The sequence below is a fragment of the Strix uralensis genome, chromosome 10 (assembly GCF_047716275.1).
Source record: "Strix uralensis isolate ZFMK-TIS-50842 chromosome 10, bStrUra1, whole genome shotgun sequence".
Classification (NCBI taxonomy): domain Eukaryota; kingdom Metazoa; phylum Chordata; class Aves; order Strigiformes; family Strigidae; genus Strix; species Strix uralensis.
In genome coordinates this window covers 1,330,597-1,347,042 of record NC_133981.1, presented here as the reverse complement: position 1 = coordinate 1,347,042, position 16,446 = coordinate 1,330,597, and the positions used below count along the sequence as shown (strand labels likewise).

At 41.2% G+C, this 16,446-nt stretch overlaps 2 protein-coding genes across 7 annotated transcripts in view; one reads left to right on the top strand and one right to left on the bottom strand.

Annotated features, from left to right (window-relative positions):
• KBTBD12 (kelch repeat and BTB domain containing 12) overlaps positions 1-16,446 on the top strand; it is a 57,274-nt gene that overhangs the window by 10,920 nt on the left and 29,908 nt on the right. The window contains exons 1-4 of one of the 4 annotated variants that reach the window (XM_074878782.1): positions 4,208-4,270; positions 11,113-11,173; positions 12,703-13,837; positions 14,777-15,047. In XM_074878782.1, coding sequence (XP_074734883.1) covers positions 12,768-13,837; positions 14,777-15,047 — 1,341 coding nt within the window. In that variant the 5' untranslated portion in view covers positions 4,208-4,270; positions 11,113-11,173; positions 12,703-12,767. Of the gene's footprint in view, positions 1-4,197; positions 4,271-10,227; positions 10,273-11,112; positions 11,174-12,702; positions 13,838-14,776; positions 15,048-16,446 lie in introns of those variants that run through there. The other 3 variants (XM_074878784.1, XM_074878785.1, XM_074878783.1) reach the window with 3 other exon arrangements.
• MGLL (monoglyceride lipase) overlaps positions 1-16,446 on the bottom strand; it is a 115,301-nt gene that overhangs the window by 77,626 nt on the left and 21,229 nt on the right. The window lies entirely within an intron of this gene.

The window sequence follows — 16,446 nt, the reverse complement described above, 5'->3', positions numbered from 1 at the left end:
TTTGATAATTTTTTAGCCTTATATCCTGTGGCTGCAGCATTTCTGAGTGAGCTAAAATCTGATTTAGAATGTTTTTAATATTTTGGTTCTTCTCGCAGAACATTCTGTGAGAAACATTAGAGTTATTTCTACTTTCTGTGGCCATAATGGCCCCAAGTTCTGCTATTCTGAGTATGTACTTCCCTTCCTGAGTTTCAGTTTTGGTGTCCCTTTAGAAATTTTTTTGACCCTAACACAGTTATATCCATAATTTGCTTAGAGAGATTAAAAAGCTCTAAAACTAATGTACAGAACAGCTTTTCCACAAACCCCATCCAGTTACATGCTTCTTTGCATCTCCATTCCCATCTCTACTGATCTAAAAGGAGAAAAAATGCTCTCCTATCAGCCCATTCCTTCTGTCCGATTAACTAGCAGCTATCACAGGTCTTCCTTCGCGCTATTACAGTTTCATTTCCAGAGAAAAAAACTGATGGATGTTGAGCTCCTGGATTGTGGCACCACTGCAAAAAACTCCAGGTTTCTGTTAATACCAAAGGGCTGGCAGTACCTCCTTAATCAGGCTGGCTGTTCATTGGAAATCAGCAGATATTTTGCCTAAAAGCATCCGGCAGTGCAGTATAATTCAGTAATAACTGCTTATCAGGGGATCAGGAGGGAAATCCCAGAAGAAAGACTGTAGGTGCAGTTAGAATCACTGGTGAGTAGTTGACTTTGGGGGCTTTCTTTTGCCTTTTTTTTTTTTTTAAGATCGCCTGAATTTGATGGAGGCTCTTTCATTTAAAAGACAGAAAGATCTACAAATTAAGCAACATCTAGCTCCTAATGTGTGAAACTGCAATTTGCATACATCATGGCAGCAGCTGAGTCGGTCCTTATTACCTCTGCTGGAGTGTTAATTTAGCCACAACTTTCTCATTTATTTAAATGAAAAAGCAGCGGGTGGCTGGCACGCCACATTATCTGTCAGGCAACCTGGGAATCAGGTCGACAGAGCCAGAAAGAGATTTCAATTCAGAGGGACTGCAGGGGTGCTGGGTCCGGACTGGTGGTCACAGGCGAGCTCAAGATTGCCCTTGGTCTGCTCTAGAGGTTGGCACTTACCCTAAGAAAAAAAAAAAGATCAATGTTGTATTGGACTGACATAAGAGAAGAGATAGTAAGATTAAACTGGAAATCTCTCTGTTTCTGGTTTTTCTCTCCCTACGTATCCAGACTGGTCCTAACATAATACAAACAGAATAATTGCCATTTGTAGAGCACCTAGTGTGATGTGGTCCAGACCCACCATCCAGGCCTGAACACTGCAGCTCTCTGCCCGAGCGGGAGGATGCCAAAGCCGTGTGCAGGGGATGTGCCGGGAGGAGAGAGAGGCTGCGGCAGTGAGTGGTGCCGGTGCCGTCACCGCTGCAGCCAGACTGGAGGTGGTGCCAAGTGGATGAACCCACATCCAGAACTACTCCCATGTGGGAAGGAAAGCAAACACAAGGTACTGGTCCCCAGCTCAGAGGCTGCCTCACTCTCCAGGAAAAGAGGCTGAGGAGCACTGGGGACTCGCTGAGGCGGGAGGAGCGAAGAGCCATGGCCATGCTGGGGAGTCACCTGTGGGCACGGAGTCAAGCATGAGGCTCTCCTCTTCCGAGCTACAGTGTTGTGCCACCGTTTAAAAGACACATCTGTGTAAAACGATGCGTTTGGCAGTGGAGAATGAACTACAGAACCACAGCAAGAGTGACAGAGGAGATGAGTTTCGTGCAGTACGTTGGTTGCAGTGTTTCCGGGCTGGCAAAGAAAAACCATGTCCTGATACCACCCGGAGTTTAACTGAGCTGACATGGGTCTCTTCTGAAGTTCAGCTATAACTGACTGTGGCTTATGAGTCTGCTTATTGCAAACCCTGGCGTAGCTTCACCTACGGGCAATTTGCATGCACCTGCCTCTCAAAACAGGTTTTCTGCTTTCAGATGAACTGTAAATGTTGCGTAGCTGTTCTCAAAGTCTGTGCTCAGACAAACACACTCTTGGAAGCTGGTCAGAGGTTTTTCCTAAAAAGAGGGTGTTTTTCCAATAGATGAATCACTAGCAGTTGAGATTTAGAAGGGAATGTCTTTGTTCACGCAACACCAGAATGTACTGTATGATCGGTACCATACAAGAATTGTTCTAAGACATTAAATTCAACACATATGTCCTAAACACTGATATATTCACATCAAATGTGTCTCTTCTGTCTCTGAGACTTACTTCTTATCATTGTTTTAAAATACACTGTGTTAAAAGATCGCCCATTGGTTGTATTACCACTGATATTCTTCCCTTTGCCATTAACTTAAGGAAGTTCAGCAAAAACTTTTGTCTTCGCCCACTTCTCAGCCATTCATTTTTATAACTAAAATCACCATGACAACAGATAATGATATCAGAACGAAAGGATTACGACTTAATTACATGAAGAAGGTGAAAACAGGCTTGGCTTACAGCAGAGAAAGCTTTTAATTCTAGCAAAAATATCAGGGGCCTGATTCACCGCTGTGTTACTCCGTTTGTATAATTACAAAGTGCAGCCGAGAGCTGCTCAGCAGTTGCCCTGCTGCAAGACGGGGTGTCCTGGTTAATTCAGTGAAGTGCAAGAGAAATATTCAGAATTTCATGAGCGATAAAAAGGAATTTGTCTTAAAAGCATTAGTTAGTGTTTTTGTGAAACAGGCTCATTATAGAAATTAGCTGAAGAAACACACCCATAAAGGAAATATTATTATTATTGTGGTAGTGGAGAGGTTTCATATAAGTAAAATTCATTACATAAACACTCCATGTTAACCATCACCATGCTATGAATTTTTCCACGTAACAGGAGAACAAGGCAATTTAGGGATACGGTCCATTTTTATCACAGCTGTGGCATTTCATCAGTTCACTGTTCCATCTTGGCTTCTGTGAAAGCTATAGTATCAGATTGGATATTTTTATTTCTAAGATAAAGCTGAACTTTTAATAAGAACAATCTGGAAGTTTAGACAATATATATCTTCGTAATCTGATCTATCAAATTTTCTGACATGAGTAAACTTTAATTACTTTGATTTTTTTCCTAGTTTTGTTCACAAATTATATGAAATATGCTTTTTAAAATGGTGTACATCTTAATTTTCCCCCTAAAAACAGCAAATCACTATTAACAGATGAACATTCCTGAACACTCCCTCTATGGCTTCGGGAAAAACTCTGTAATAAAACCGTCAGACTAAAAATCTAGGTAAGAAAATACATTTCATTTTCAATTTTCTCAGAAACTATTATGATCAATCAACCAATTAGTACAGCAAATAAATAAATTAATGCCATTTTAAAAAGAACATTCTGAAAACCCCTTAATGTCTTTCTCAACTAAAAGTATAGGCTCAACATCAATCAATTTTATCACCCTAAATTTTGCTTAATCTTTTTTCCATCTTTGCTTAAACATATGGAGATATAAATAGTGTGTTATAGACTTCTCTATTCCCCTTTAATTTACAGAGTACAAGATCTGCAGCTGCTGTAAATCAGTGCAACCCCACTATTCTGGACCAATTTAGTGGGTCTGTTTCTGATTTACATCAACAGAAGCAAGATGATAGACAGGCCTTATGTCTGATTAAAATACAAAGATAACGCTCATATTCGGTCAGGAATCCTTATTTTATGTACAACTTCAGCTTTTAGTGATCTAGCCAGGACAGGAGAAACAGTTTGGGGAAATTCCTCTCAGTTGTAGAGACAGTGGCCTTGTTTTTGAGAGTGACTTGGATAGGGTCAACAGCATCTCCTCTGGTTTGGTAGTCCGACCTCAGCGGTAGGTGGGAGCCCATCTGACCATTGCCTGCACTGGAACCGCTCCAGTCGCCCAGAAATAACTGTGACACAGAGACGTGCCTGGTTGTGTGCCCATGGCAAGGTCTGTGGGGGGGAAAATAATTCTTTAGGTGGGCCACTGACACAAGCGGTGGCTGTGCCACCCCACAGAGGAGCACTGAGGCTGGCCGGCGGCGGGCCAGGCAGCATGCGGGCAGGGGGCAAGGAGAGCAGCACCGGTGCCAGTCGGCCGCGTCCTAATGTGCCCCTGTGCATGACATTAAAGCAGCTCCTTGTCCCAGCCAGGAGCCCAGCGTGAGCTATTTATAACCCTGGCACCTCAGTGCTCACCAGAAGCTCTGTGCTGCTGTATGAGATCTCTCTTTCCCTCTCCCACACACTCTCACAGACACCTGCCGCTCCCGGCGTCGGAAAGGTACATTTAAATCCTTTCCCCACTCAGAGCAGGAAGGAGAAGGGAGTTTGGCGCTGAGATGGATGGGTGATGTGGAAATGCCAGGACTGGGCTGCTTTGGGTAGCTGGGTGCGTGGGAAATCCGTGGGCAGGCATACTTGAATGTGTGTCTTGGGGAACCCTTAAAGGTGCTGGAGAGGGGGCCTATAGACAGCGATGCAGGGTCAGCTGTGGGGCAGCTACATGGGGAGGAGGCTGTAGGACCCGTTGGTGCCTAGAGTGAAGCCCTCTTGGTTCCTTACAGTGCCTGCTATCAAGTTCATAAAGGAACTGTGAGAAATTAATTAGGAAGTTTGGATGGGAACCTCTGAACAATATCAAACTGGGGGTCTGTTTGCAGCTCTATGGGGTTTGCCAGAAGTGTGGAAAGAGGATCACCCTGCAGATTCAGAAATTTCCGTGTCTGAGGTCTGTGCACGGAGGCGGGCTTTGCATACTCCACAAGCCTGCAAACATCTACACTTGCTTCCAGTAAGGAAGCTTGAAGAAACTTGCATCCCCCATCGAGGTATCTGTATGTGCCTGGGACTGATCTGTACCATCAAGAGGCTGAACACTTTTAGCATGAGGGTTCAGTGGGGTTGCAGATTCAGCAGGTATTGAATATGGGTGGTAGTGCAGGGGCCATTTTGGAGGTGGTGCAGTATTGTTGCCATGGGTTGCTATGAACTTTTTTTTCTGTGGGTATGGACATACCCAGGTATTTGCTTGGTAGTGGTTGAAATTGAAACTAGAGAAATTTATGGGGAAGGCTGGTTTCAAGCAGTAACTAATGGAATGGTGACATAAAGTTATAGAGGTTTACAACTTGCAATTTATTTTAATTTCACTGCTGAGTGACAGGGATATTAAAGCTTTTACATACGAGCATTTGCTCACCAAACGGATACATACTTCAGAGTTTTATGTAAATACTAGCAATTAGAGTTCACAATCTTTTCCGTTGTAAAAAATGCAAATAGACCCTAGTTTGCACCGTTATTAAATTACCTGTCTTCTAACTGTGATACAGTCCAATTTACACTGTATGATATAATTGTTCCACAAAGTAAGCCTTTCCTATACTTGCCAGTATGTTTAGATAAATGCAAAAAGAGAAACCTCTAAGACCTTTGCCAGGCTGCTTAAAGAACCACTGAAATACATTTTAGAAATACATTTTCCTTCTGCTGGCATCTGTCATCGGATATGTAAAAAACTTGTGCACCCTCCTTCTGTGAATGAGCACTTTGCCATTTCAATTAGTTTTGATATGTAAGAAAAATGATCTGCACATGTGAACTGTAAAAGAAATGGGCTCTGTGTGTATATATTTAGCTTCTATTCTTCTCATGCAATTAATGCACATAATTGGCTCGCACTGGGATTTGTTTATGGCATTTGTTTGTGAACAGAGCCACATCCATTTTCTACTTAAATCATGGGATTCTTTTGACTGACTTCACTGAGCTTTGAATCAGAGCAAGATTAAGGTCAGGTGAAGGCATATTTGAAAAGATGGTCCACAGGGTCTTTCATTTTCAGCTGCTTTGATTTTTTTCATGAATCTGTAACAGTTTAAAGAAAAAAAAATATGCCTGGTATTTGCTGAGATAGGATCAATATTAATCCAACCCCACATCTAGGCCTCTGTCTTGGCAGTAAACGGAGCTCAAACTGTCAAACCTTTCCAGAATCATAAAGTACCCAAAGGCTTTGAAAGGTGATCAAAGCATCTTCAGGTTTCCTTCCAATAGTCAAACATACTCCCAAACACAGTTTCTGAAGCTTTGCAGACTACTTAAAATCTCACTGTTAGTTATCAAGCTTCTCCTAGCCCAGCCTCGTTAAGTCCCATTTTATTTTTACTTTAAATTAAGAGCAATGAAATGAGATAGAAAGCAAATAAGCTACTGCAGAAAAGGCAGGCTGTGTCTGTAGCAGCCTGAGCAGGGAAGATTGCAGTCTCTGCTGGCAGTGGGGTGCTTACAGCAGCGGGGACGCAGGGATGCACACAGGGGAATGCAACGCTGCCACAGCTGTCTACATCTGTAGTAGCAGCCTGTAGGTCAGCAGCCTGTCTTCCTGTACTGAGAGCTTCCTTTTGAACCACTTGCAGACTGTAACTGGCTAAGAAAGCTCCGAGGAGCATGCCTAGCTCATGGCTACGCATCCCAGCAGGACCTGGCCCATGCTTGGATATCAGGAGACTTCAGACTGCCTTGGCTCAGGCTCCTCAGTATCAGATGGCATGTGAAAATAAACACGGTGCCACAGGGACTGAGGGAGAAAAATAGGTAAAATCTCTCTCAGAAGGAGTCATACTTCATCTTATATAGGCCAATGACATAACTTGATTTGTAGTGTTCACAGCTTCAAAACCCCAAAATTCCTCCTTCCCTGCCACCAGTAAATCACTTCAGATCACCTGAAATGTACCTGCCACTGGCCTGGTCCTGGGAGATCCATGGGGCTGAGCAAGGAGAGTTCTTCCTCTGGCTTTGATGGAAAGAAGATCACGTCATCTGGCAAACCTTTTAAAACTGCCTGAGCAATTTAAGGCTGAAGTTTTACCTTTAAAAGTGATACAGACACTTCAGTTGCTAAATTGCACAGTGAGCTTAAATAGGACTTGGACGTTTAACTTAGATGCCTTTGAAAATGTGAAAATCCTAAATATCTAAGTAACTAGCAACTGACAGAATATGGAAAACTTCAGAGAAGGTGGCCTGGCTGCTAGTAGTTATGGTGATACTTGAGACACACCCAAATGCTAAATGTCTAATTGTCACAGAGAACCTTTTATCAGAGACACCTGTATGCCCTCTCAGACCATTTAGATGTAAATTTCCTAAAAAGAATCGGATGTTCTCCCACTTAATGCTCTAACACAAATTTGTAAATTTTATCTGGACAGCATGGATGAAATTAATTCAAGAAATAATATCTAAGTCAAAGCAAGAAAGTAAGTGTTCCCTGAAACTATGAGTGACCTTTTCAGCACAGATCTCTAGCCACAGACTAGCAATGCCTCCCAGTCTGACCACCAATACTACTGTTTGAATCTGTTTTTTCAGCCAGTTGGGCATCTAATTTATGTTTAGTCTGTTGATTTCATCACAATTTGTTTCCAATGATGTCATGTAGGACCATATCAGTAAATTCACTCATGGCAAAGTATCTAATTTATCCCCTATTATCCCTGAAAAAATGAAGAAAATTAGACTGGATTGACACAATTTGTTCCTGATAAATGGGTGCAATAGCTGCTTTTATCACCTTATTACCCTCTAAATTCTTATAATTCAATCATGTGATAATTTCTTCAAGCATCATTCTAGGTATCAGAATTAAGAGAATAGTTCCTATTATCCTATAGATATAGGAACACCTACAATTCCCTAGCAGCTTTCGTTCTATATCGTATTCTTATGATATCTGTTCCTTATATCAAGATTAGCATTACTATTTGCCCTTCTTGAGCACGGCAGAATCTTTTGCATGGTTTAAAATCTTGATCTTAAATGCCAGCACAGCCTTCATAATTAAACCCTGAGATTATAACATTATTATCATCTGGGTACTGATTTCTGCCTCGCTGTGGCTGTCAGCCAAATGTCATAATGCATACAATTAACAGATTTGCTTCTCAGCTTACTGATAACAAAGGAAGCACAAATAATTCATAGGCAGAGGCACCGGTTCTTTGATGTGACTGAACTCTGATCCTTTCAGCACCTGAAGGGAGGCAGGCTGAAGACAGGGCAGCCTCATTAAGGCAAAGAAGAAAAAAAAAAAAAAAAGGGGGCAGAGGAGGAAGAGGAGGATGCAGGAGGTGCCCCCCGCACTGCAGCCTGCTGCCCCACGCTGGGTGCTGTGACCTCTTCTGGGCCAGGTCCCGCAGCTCCCACCCTCCCACCGCAGCATGGGAAAGTGGAGATTCCCTGGGACTGGGGGAAAAGACAAGAAAATTCTGTGTCCCAGGCAAAAATACAGACAAAATAATGTCTTCAATTACAGGGTAGCTTTTTTTTTCAGAGGTTAAGGGAAATTCCTGATGAGATACTTCCATCTGGTTTACAGTCCCTTTGCACTGGGGCAGTTCAAAGAGGCTGCAGTGTAACTGAGAAATGAGGACAGCATTTATTTATAGTTTGATAGCCTCATAAAAGCTGTAGAGCTGAGCTCACAGCAGTGCGCTTATTTATGTTTTGAACTGCTCATGCAGCACCCTACTGCCTTGCAAAACGTATGCTGTAGCTCCTGCATAAAATTATATATGACTCTTCATAAGGTTCATGACACAAAGGCAAAAAAAGAAGTGAAATTAGACTAACAAAACAGTTGATATAAAAATTAAAGTAGCAGCCAGAATTGGAGGAAAATTAACAGCCTGACTCTGAGATAAAATAACATCAAATGAAGATTTGCACCTGAATCCTTTTTTCACAATAAAAGAAAAAAAATATCCAAAAACTCTGAATAAGGCAATAACTCTGATTTCAGCTCCTGGTGACATTACAAAGGATTTGAGTCTTGCACAGGAGGTTTTATAATGACAACCCAGCCTCTGGCACAATCTCAGTGTAGTGTCTCACTGCAAATTATATTTGTATCACATTTATCCTTTCTTTTAATATCAATGTACCATCTTTTTTCCTCTGTAACCCAGAGGGGAAAGCAAAGCAGCACCATTTCATTATTACTCTTTAATAGTCTTTCCAGTGATATAAAGGAGAATATTAATATCCTTCCAATGACCTCACCTAAACACTGCTAAAAGCCAGGAGGGGAGTGACAAGTTTGTAGCTAAGGCACAGGGATGAATTTTTGAAGTTAATGAAAGGATTTCACCCCTGGGTTTTAATCCTGGGGTTTTTTTAACCTTTTAGCTTCAGTTTCCTCAGCTGTAGGATGGAGAAAGTAGACTTACATACAAGTTGACAGCACGATTTTATTGAGTATGGTTCAGTCAGGAGCTTGGCGTGCTATCAAAGCATGAAAGATGAGGAAGGTGCGTTCTTACAAGGAAAGGCAAATACTGTCTTCTTGAAAGTGTAAAGTAACCAAGCTCTGCCTGTAGCTCTGGCTGGGGAAGCAGCAGTGCTCTGCCGAGCTCAGTGAGGGGGGTGAAGAGGAGGCTGGGGGGTTGCGGGTGATCCTGACTGCAAGGTGGAGACTGCCTGCACAATTCAGTCCAAGGACGAGGTGATGACTGGGCATGGACTGGCTCCAGGAGAGGGGAGGCCGCACCATCTACCACTGACAGGCTGGAGGAAGCTCTGCTGCTGCTCCTGGGGAGGAGGCCCAGAGGCCGACTCAGCAGCTTTGCGGGCGGTAGAGGAGACCACCCTGCACTGGGTGCAGATGGGCAGTGCCCTTCATCATCTGGGTAGTGGGCGTAGGGCTTCTCCATAGATAATTCGTGCCTAAAGTAGTGCATAAGTGGCATGAGCTACGTTGTGCTTCAAGATGCTTATTGCTAACGTCTTAATGATGAAAGAGAGGAGAAAACGGCTGTGAGCATGTTGTACCAGATACCCTAATCACTGGTAAATGAACACATAAAATTCACAAATCTGATGAACGCTGTAATCAAAGACAAAGTGTTCCTCTTAAGAAAGCTAAATTAACAGTGAAAGAAAACTTAAAGGTGACCAGCAAAGGAAGTGAAATCATAACTCAGTTCTACACATTGCTTCTTCCTGATCTGTACAAAAGTCTGGGAAAGATGATGATGATTAATCATCTCACTTGTTCTTCACATTAAAAATGCACATTTTGTCCATTATGGAAAAGCTGGAGGATGTGTGAAGCTCTGACATCACAAAAGAGAAAGGAGAGAAGTTGATCATTTTGGAGGAAAAACCCTGGTTAGTCAGATTGCTAAACAGGATTGCAGTCTTGTTGGTAGTTATTAACACTTTTATCCAGTTGGAGGGTGAACAACCTGGTTAAAGGTACTACAGCTCATCTGTTTTAAGGTATGTGTGCTTATAATACATGATCTTTGAGATATGGTGCGGTTCCTTTATCAAAATGCAGTGAAGATCAAATATTACAAGGTGATGAAATAGCAAGAGAGGTAAACAATAAACTGGCCACCTAATTATCCTGTGGACTTAAAAAAAAGAACATTTTTTATCTCATAAAAGGCTTATACTGACTGTAAAGACTGCTCCAGATGCAGTTGATGCAGGATTGAGACCTACATTTTCTCAAATGCAGTACTTCATTTCAGTGTACCAGCAAAAAAAAAAAATTCTAGATTTTGGAAATACCATTGTTTTATTTTTTGTACTAAACTTACTGCCTTTGACTGATTTTTAAAAGTACCATGAGAAGAGCTCAGAGCTTGGCCCACATTCAGACTATAAAGTTAATGTTTTGTCTTCCAAATCCATTTTTGAAATCTGGTAATAACCCAGATTCATTTCTCAGATGTATTGCTTCTAGTTCCAGATTTGGAATATGGAAAGAATTGATAAAATCAAGGAAATGCTAGTCTTAAAGCATGCCTAGCTTTTAATTTAGCACTTAAAGTGAGGAATCTATGTAATTTGCTAAAACAGAATGATGACTACTTCCAAAAACAACTGAACAGCCAAAAGAGTAGGTCTGAGTTTGATGAGATAGCTGTAGATTTCCTTTTTACCTGGGAAATAACTATACTATTTTGAAAAAATCCATCTATCTAGAACTGTAGAGAAATCTGATCTGTTTGTGAAAATACCTTTAGGTGGATTTCAAAGAATTTTATATATTCATATTTTATGTTGATACATATTTCTTTAATGAAAACAGACAACTCTTTGTACTTCCAGGATTTGAGAAAAACAGTTCAATCTGTTGTACAAGACCCTGCTCCTGCAAATATTTAAGCTGGTGAGGAATGTTACTAATTTGAATAGTCTCATAAAGCAAATCATAGCATGTTTACAATGTGTTTGAACTTGGCTATACCTCAGCTTTAGGACTTGTTTGTGAATTGGTGATTCATGACACGAATCCTTAATGCATTTCCACAGCAGAACTGTCTCACTACCACATTAGAGACAAAAAGTGTGCTAAGGACTGGCACCCCTCAAGTGATGGATAAACATCATTCTCCCATTGACAGCTCTACCACTGCACCTCACATTCTGCAGCTTGCTGATCTGAAAGCCTGAGAGGTTCAGTAAAGGCCCCCCCAAAAACCGAAATAGGACCATAAAGGTCCTTCTGTTTTCCCCATAAATAAGACTAGAGTGAGTATGTGAATAATTACAGTTTAATTAAAAATCCCATTTGAGGTTACAGTAAATGGAACCAAAACTCTGTGAATCTGCAGCACTTAAGCATCCTGCTGAGAAGTGGGAGGACAGTTTGAAAGCTGGTCCCTATTTACTAATCCTTTATTTATCCCAAAGCAAACCAGTAGCAACTCTGCAGTAACCAGTGACCTACACTTTGGTGTGAAAGAGTACAGAATCTGGCCAATTAGACCAAGTTGCTTCCTGGCAGTTCTGCCACCACACTGCAGAGGTGGAAGCTGTCTGTGCCTACAACATTGTGTTGACTCTCTCAGCCTGAAGCCTGGGGAGAAAGCTGCTGGTGAAGTGGGGCACGATGAGGCAGAGTCAAATCCACTGGTAGAGTGACAAGGCAGCAGCTTCCTAACTGCTTTGCACAGGGCATTTGAATTAAAACCGTTCTGCAAACTGGCAGCCTAGTCTGGTGGCAAGGAAACATTCACACATCCCGTTATGGCTCTATAAAATGCCAGTGAGCTGGGTTGTACTAGTGGCTTTATTTCCTACCCGCTTTGCAGAGGTGTAGATCACTATAAAAACTAATGAGAGAAGCAAGTCTAATGTTTTTCCAATTATTTAGTCTTGTAAAACCCTTTTCTGAAGTCTGCTTAGGCGTAACTCCTAGTCTGAGAGGAGCTGTGAGCGCTGAAAGGCACTACTCCATCGTAGCTGTGTAACATAAGGAGCTGTTGAAAATACAAGGTACTTTCAGCATCTACGCAAGGACTAATGTCCTTTAGGTGTATGTGAGAGACAAAACTTGAATAGCCAAGGCACTAAGGGCCTGACCTACAGTTTATTAAAGTCAGTGGAAATCTTTCCCTCGATGTTAGTAGGCTCTGGATCAGAATCAGGGAAAGGAGGGAGAAGGCAGCTGGAAAAGACTGTCTGTAATTTTCTTTAAATAATCACAAAACTCAGGGGGAGATTATTGAATATATGAACACTTGAAGTGTTGATTTTTATTTTGTCTCAGTGATCTTGAGCCTGAGACCTCACCGTAATTTTACATACTTTTTACGCATTACTGATTTATATAACACCCCATAGAATTACTATCTTTAGATATTAATTTGTCTAATAAATTGTTCTTATTGGACTATGTTATGCTTCTACCTCTAGAAACATTCCTGATGAAGACCTTGAATTCTGAGGAGATTTAAAAACAGGAAGTTTGGAGACCAACCATGGATCATAAGCCTGAGGAGAGAAGAAAGCAGAGCCATAGCTTGACTTTATTGGAACAAGTAAAGAGAATGAAAGAATCAACAGAGATAATTGACGTCGTCCTAGTTGCGGAAGGTGAGAAATTCCCCTGCCATAAGGTAGTGCTGGCTGCCTTCAGTCCCTATTTCAAAGCCATGTTTACCTGTGGCTTGGTTGAATGCACGCAAAGAGAAGTGGTACTGTATGACATCTCTGCAGAGAGCGTGTCGGTCATACTCAATTACATGTACAGTGCAGATTTGCACCTCACTAATCAGAATGTGCAGACTGTTGCGCTTGCTGCGTATTTCACGCAGATGGAAGATGTTTGCAGTATGTGTCAGAAGTACATGATGGACCATATGGATGCTTCCAACTGTGTGGGCATCTACTACTTTGCAAACCATATTGGGGCAGAAGATTTATGTGATCAAGCGAGGAAATACTTATATCAGCATTTTGCTGAGGTGAGCTTACAGGAAGAAATATTAGAGATTGGATTCCAGCAGCTGTTGACTCTCATAAAATCAGATGATCTGAATATTTCCAGGGAGGAGACCATTCTGGACCTCGTCATTAGATGGGTCAAGTACAGCAGAAAGTCACGTGTAGAGCACCTTATTGAGCTCCTGAAGCAAGTGAGACTGGTACTTGTCAGCCCTTCCTTTCTTGTGGAAGCCCGGAAGAGGAACACAATGATTCTGTGCAATTCAGAATGCAATGATATGTTTGAGGAAGCACTGAAAACCATCAGACTATCCAGCCACCCTTCTCTCAGCCTGCGATACGGCATGGAGACTACTGATCTCTTGCTCTGCATCGGCAACAATTCTCTTGGCATTAGGTCAAGACATGGTAGCTATGCAGATGCCAGTTTTTGTTACGCTCCTGCAACAAAAAAGACTTACTTCATTTCATCTCCAAAGTATGGAGAGGGTTTAGGATGTGTTTGCACTGGTGTCGTCACTGAGAAAAATGATATTATTGTGGCAGGCGAGGCAAGCGCCGTCAAAATGTCTAGACAAAAGACCAGGAACATCGAAATTTATAGGTGTGTACCCTCGGTCAGAAAATCCCTAATTATTCAAAAATTTTAAATCCAAATAATGTTTCTGGGGACAAAAAAAAAAAAGACCATTAGATAAAGCACTCTTTACTTCAAAGTTTTCCCAGAGATTTTGATTACTCTAATCAATTTGTCACAATTTATCTTCATAACACTGAATTATATACATGCAACCAAATCCTGATGCCTTTTCTCCTGAAAAAAGGAGGATTTACTCTAGTGGCATCTCTGTGTAAATGAGCTTGATTGGATCCTACATCAATGTATGTGGATTTTATATTCTCCTTACTCAAATCTCAACGTTTTCCTAGGATACTCTTTCCTAGGTCATTAGCAGGGGGAAATGAGTCAAGTGAATGACTCAAGGAATCCAGTAAGACAGAGAAAACACTTCTCTGTTATGTTGATGATAGTACTTCAGAGATTCGAGGATAATGATTGATAGCTTTCTGGTTTTACTCATGTCTTTTTCAGATGCACTCATTTTAAAGAAACACAGACATTTTCTGGATTAAAGTTGAAATTAGAAAATGGTGACAGCATTTTCAAATACAGATGCTTAAACTTAAGGAAGTAAATCCATACTGTGACAGATGCAGTGGCCTTATTTTCAGCAGTGTTGAGCTCTCGCTCTTCCCACTAACTTCAGTGGAAACTGTGAGCAGCACATACAGAAATAAGGGATTTCTTACCTTAATTAGGGTCAAATATCTTTGAAAGGATGCCTAGGATTCCTCATACTAAAAATGCTTGATCTTGCAAATATTGGGCTCAATTTTATTAACTTCCTTGTGAAGGAGAAAGCTCCTCTTGTCACTGTGCCATTGTCTGAATAAACATTGACGATGAAGGGGGTAATGATTCAAAACAAGCTGATGGGACCTCAGGGAACCAGGGCATTTACAACTTTGGATTTTCCTACAGATACCACCCACGAGGAAACCAGTTTTGGCACAGCCTGTGCACCACTCAGCTCCGTGAACTCTATGCATTGGGCACTATCCATAACGATCTCTATGTGATAGGAGGGCAGATGAAAGTGAAAAATCAGTTTCTGGTCACAAACTGTGTGGAGAAGTATTCCATGGAGCAAGGCACCTGGAGAAGCACGGCGCCTCTTCCAGTGCCGTTAGCCTGCCATGTGGCAGTGACGGTGAAGAATAAGCTCTACGTGCTGGGTGGCTGGACACCACAGGTTAAGAAATGTGCCAGTTGTTTTGTTTTGTTTGTTTACTAACAAGCAGAGCTGTGCTTGGTTTATATGATGTGTAATTTTGTGGTGATTCTTGCATAGGAATAGTACATCATTGATAATAGAAGAAAAAATTGCTCACATTCCTCTGATTAAACATCTTTCATAGGAAAGTCAAACAGGGTGAAGAGGAATAATGTCCATCTTATGCCATCCTCACTGTAAATACCAACTTCAGGAAGCGCAGCTATTTCACAGAGATGTGCACAGTGAGCGAGAGTTTAAAATACATCTCCCATGTCAACGTGGGTTCCATTTGAAATAGCTACTGGGTTAAACACCTTATTTGTGTAAAAAAACTTGAAATAACTAGGATGATATTCAGTACATATTTGGCACTTTTTTTGTCATGACAGGCTGTGAAAAATGGATTAGTTTCAGCCTTTCCTTATACACCATCCTCTTTATTTTTCTAGGTATCAGTAAATACAGGTATTTAAATCATACAGGGGCCCTTAACTGAGCCCTGCTTTGAAAAGCATGTAGAGAGGTAAATTTCAGGGATAGTATTATACCTGAAATTTAAAGTTCACCTCAATTTCTCAGGAAACTTTCTTGATTAACTAAAGTTCATTTATTTGATTTTCATTATAATATATTTTAAATTAAAAGCATTCTCTGGAAAACAGACTCTTTCAATCAGTCCATTAATTTGTTTCCGTTGCATTGCTTGGCCATGTAAAGTTTTAACGGGAATTTTCAGCAGGGCCACAGATACCATATTCAGTAGGACAGGGACTATACAGAACTATGCTACAAGGAGGATGGATGCCAGGAACAGTGCTTGCTCTCTCCAGTTCCTCCCAGAGTGAAAGATCTTTTTAAGAGTGTAGCCCATTCTTATTTACTGCTCAGTGCAGTTTAAATTTGAGCATTCAAGATAAAGCCCCACGTTTACTTGACAATGAGGTAGAGCATCTGTAATCCTTACTGCCGACAGCAATATGTTCAGACTGTCATCACATCCCATTGGTTTGTGTTCTCTTGAAATAAATTACTGTTTAAAGTATTTAAAAGTGAGATGCATTCAGCAAACAAGATTTCCACCTCTTTGGATATTTTAAGTGCAGGATTCCCCAAGGGAGACAACAGAAAGATCAGAGAGTATTTCTGGTACTGAAACAACTGAGCAAGGATACCTCACTATTTAAAGAATTAAAATATGAAAGCACTTAATGTAGGAACAATCTGTCTGGAAAAAAACTGGAACTGAAAGATATGTTGTGTCACAAAGACAGATGCTGAAATCAGACAACCAGCTTTGTCTTTCTTAATAGTTATCCAGAACAGATTGTAAGGGGAAAAGTTGTTTAGAAGCACAAGTCAGGAATATTGAGCCAAG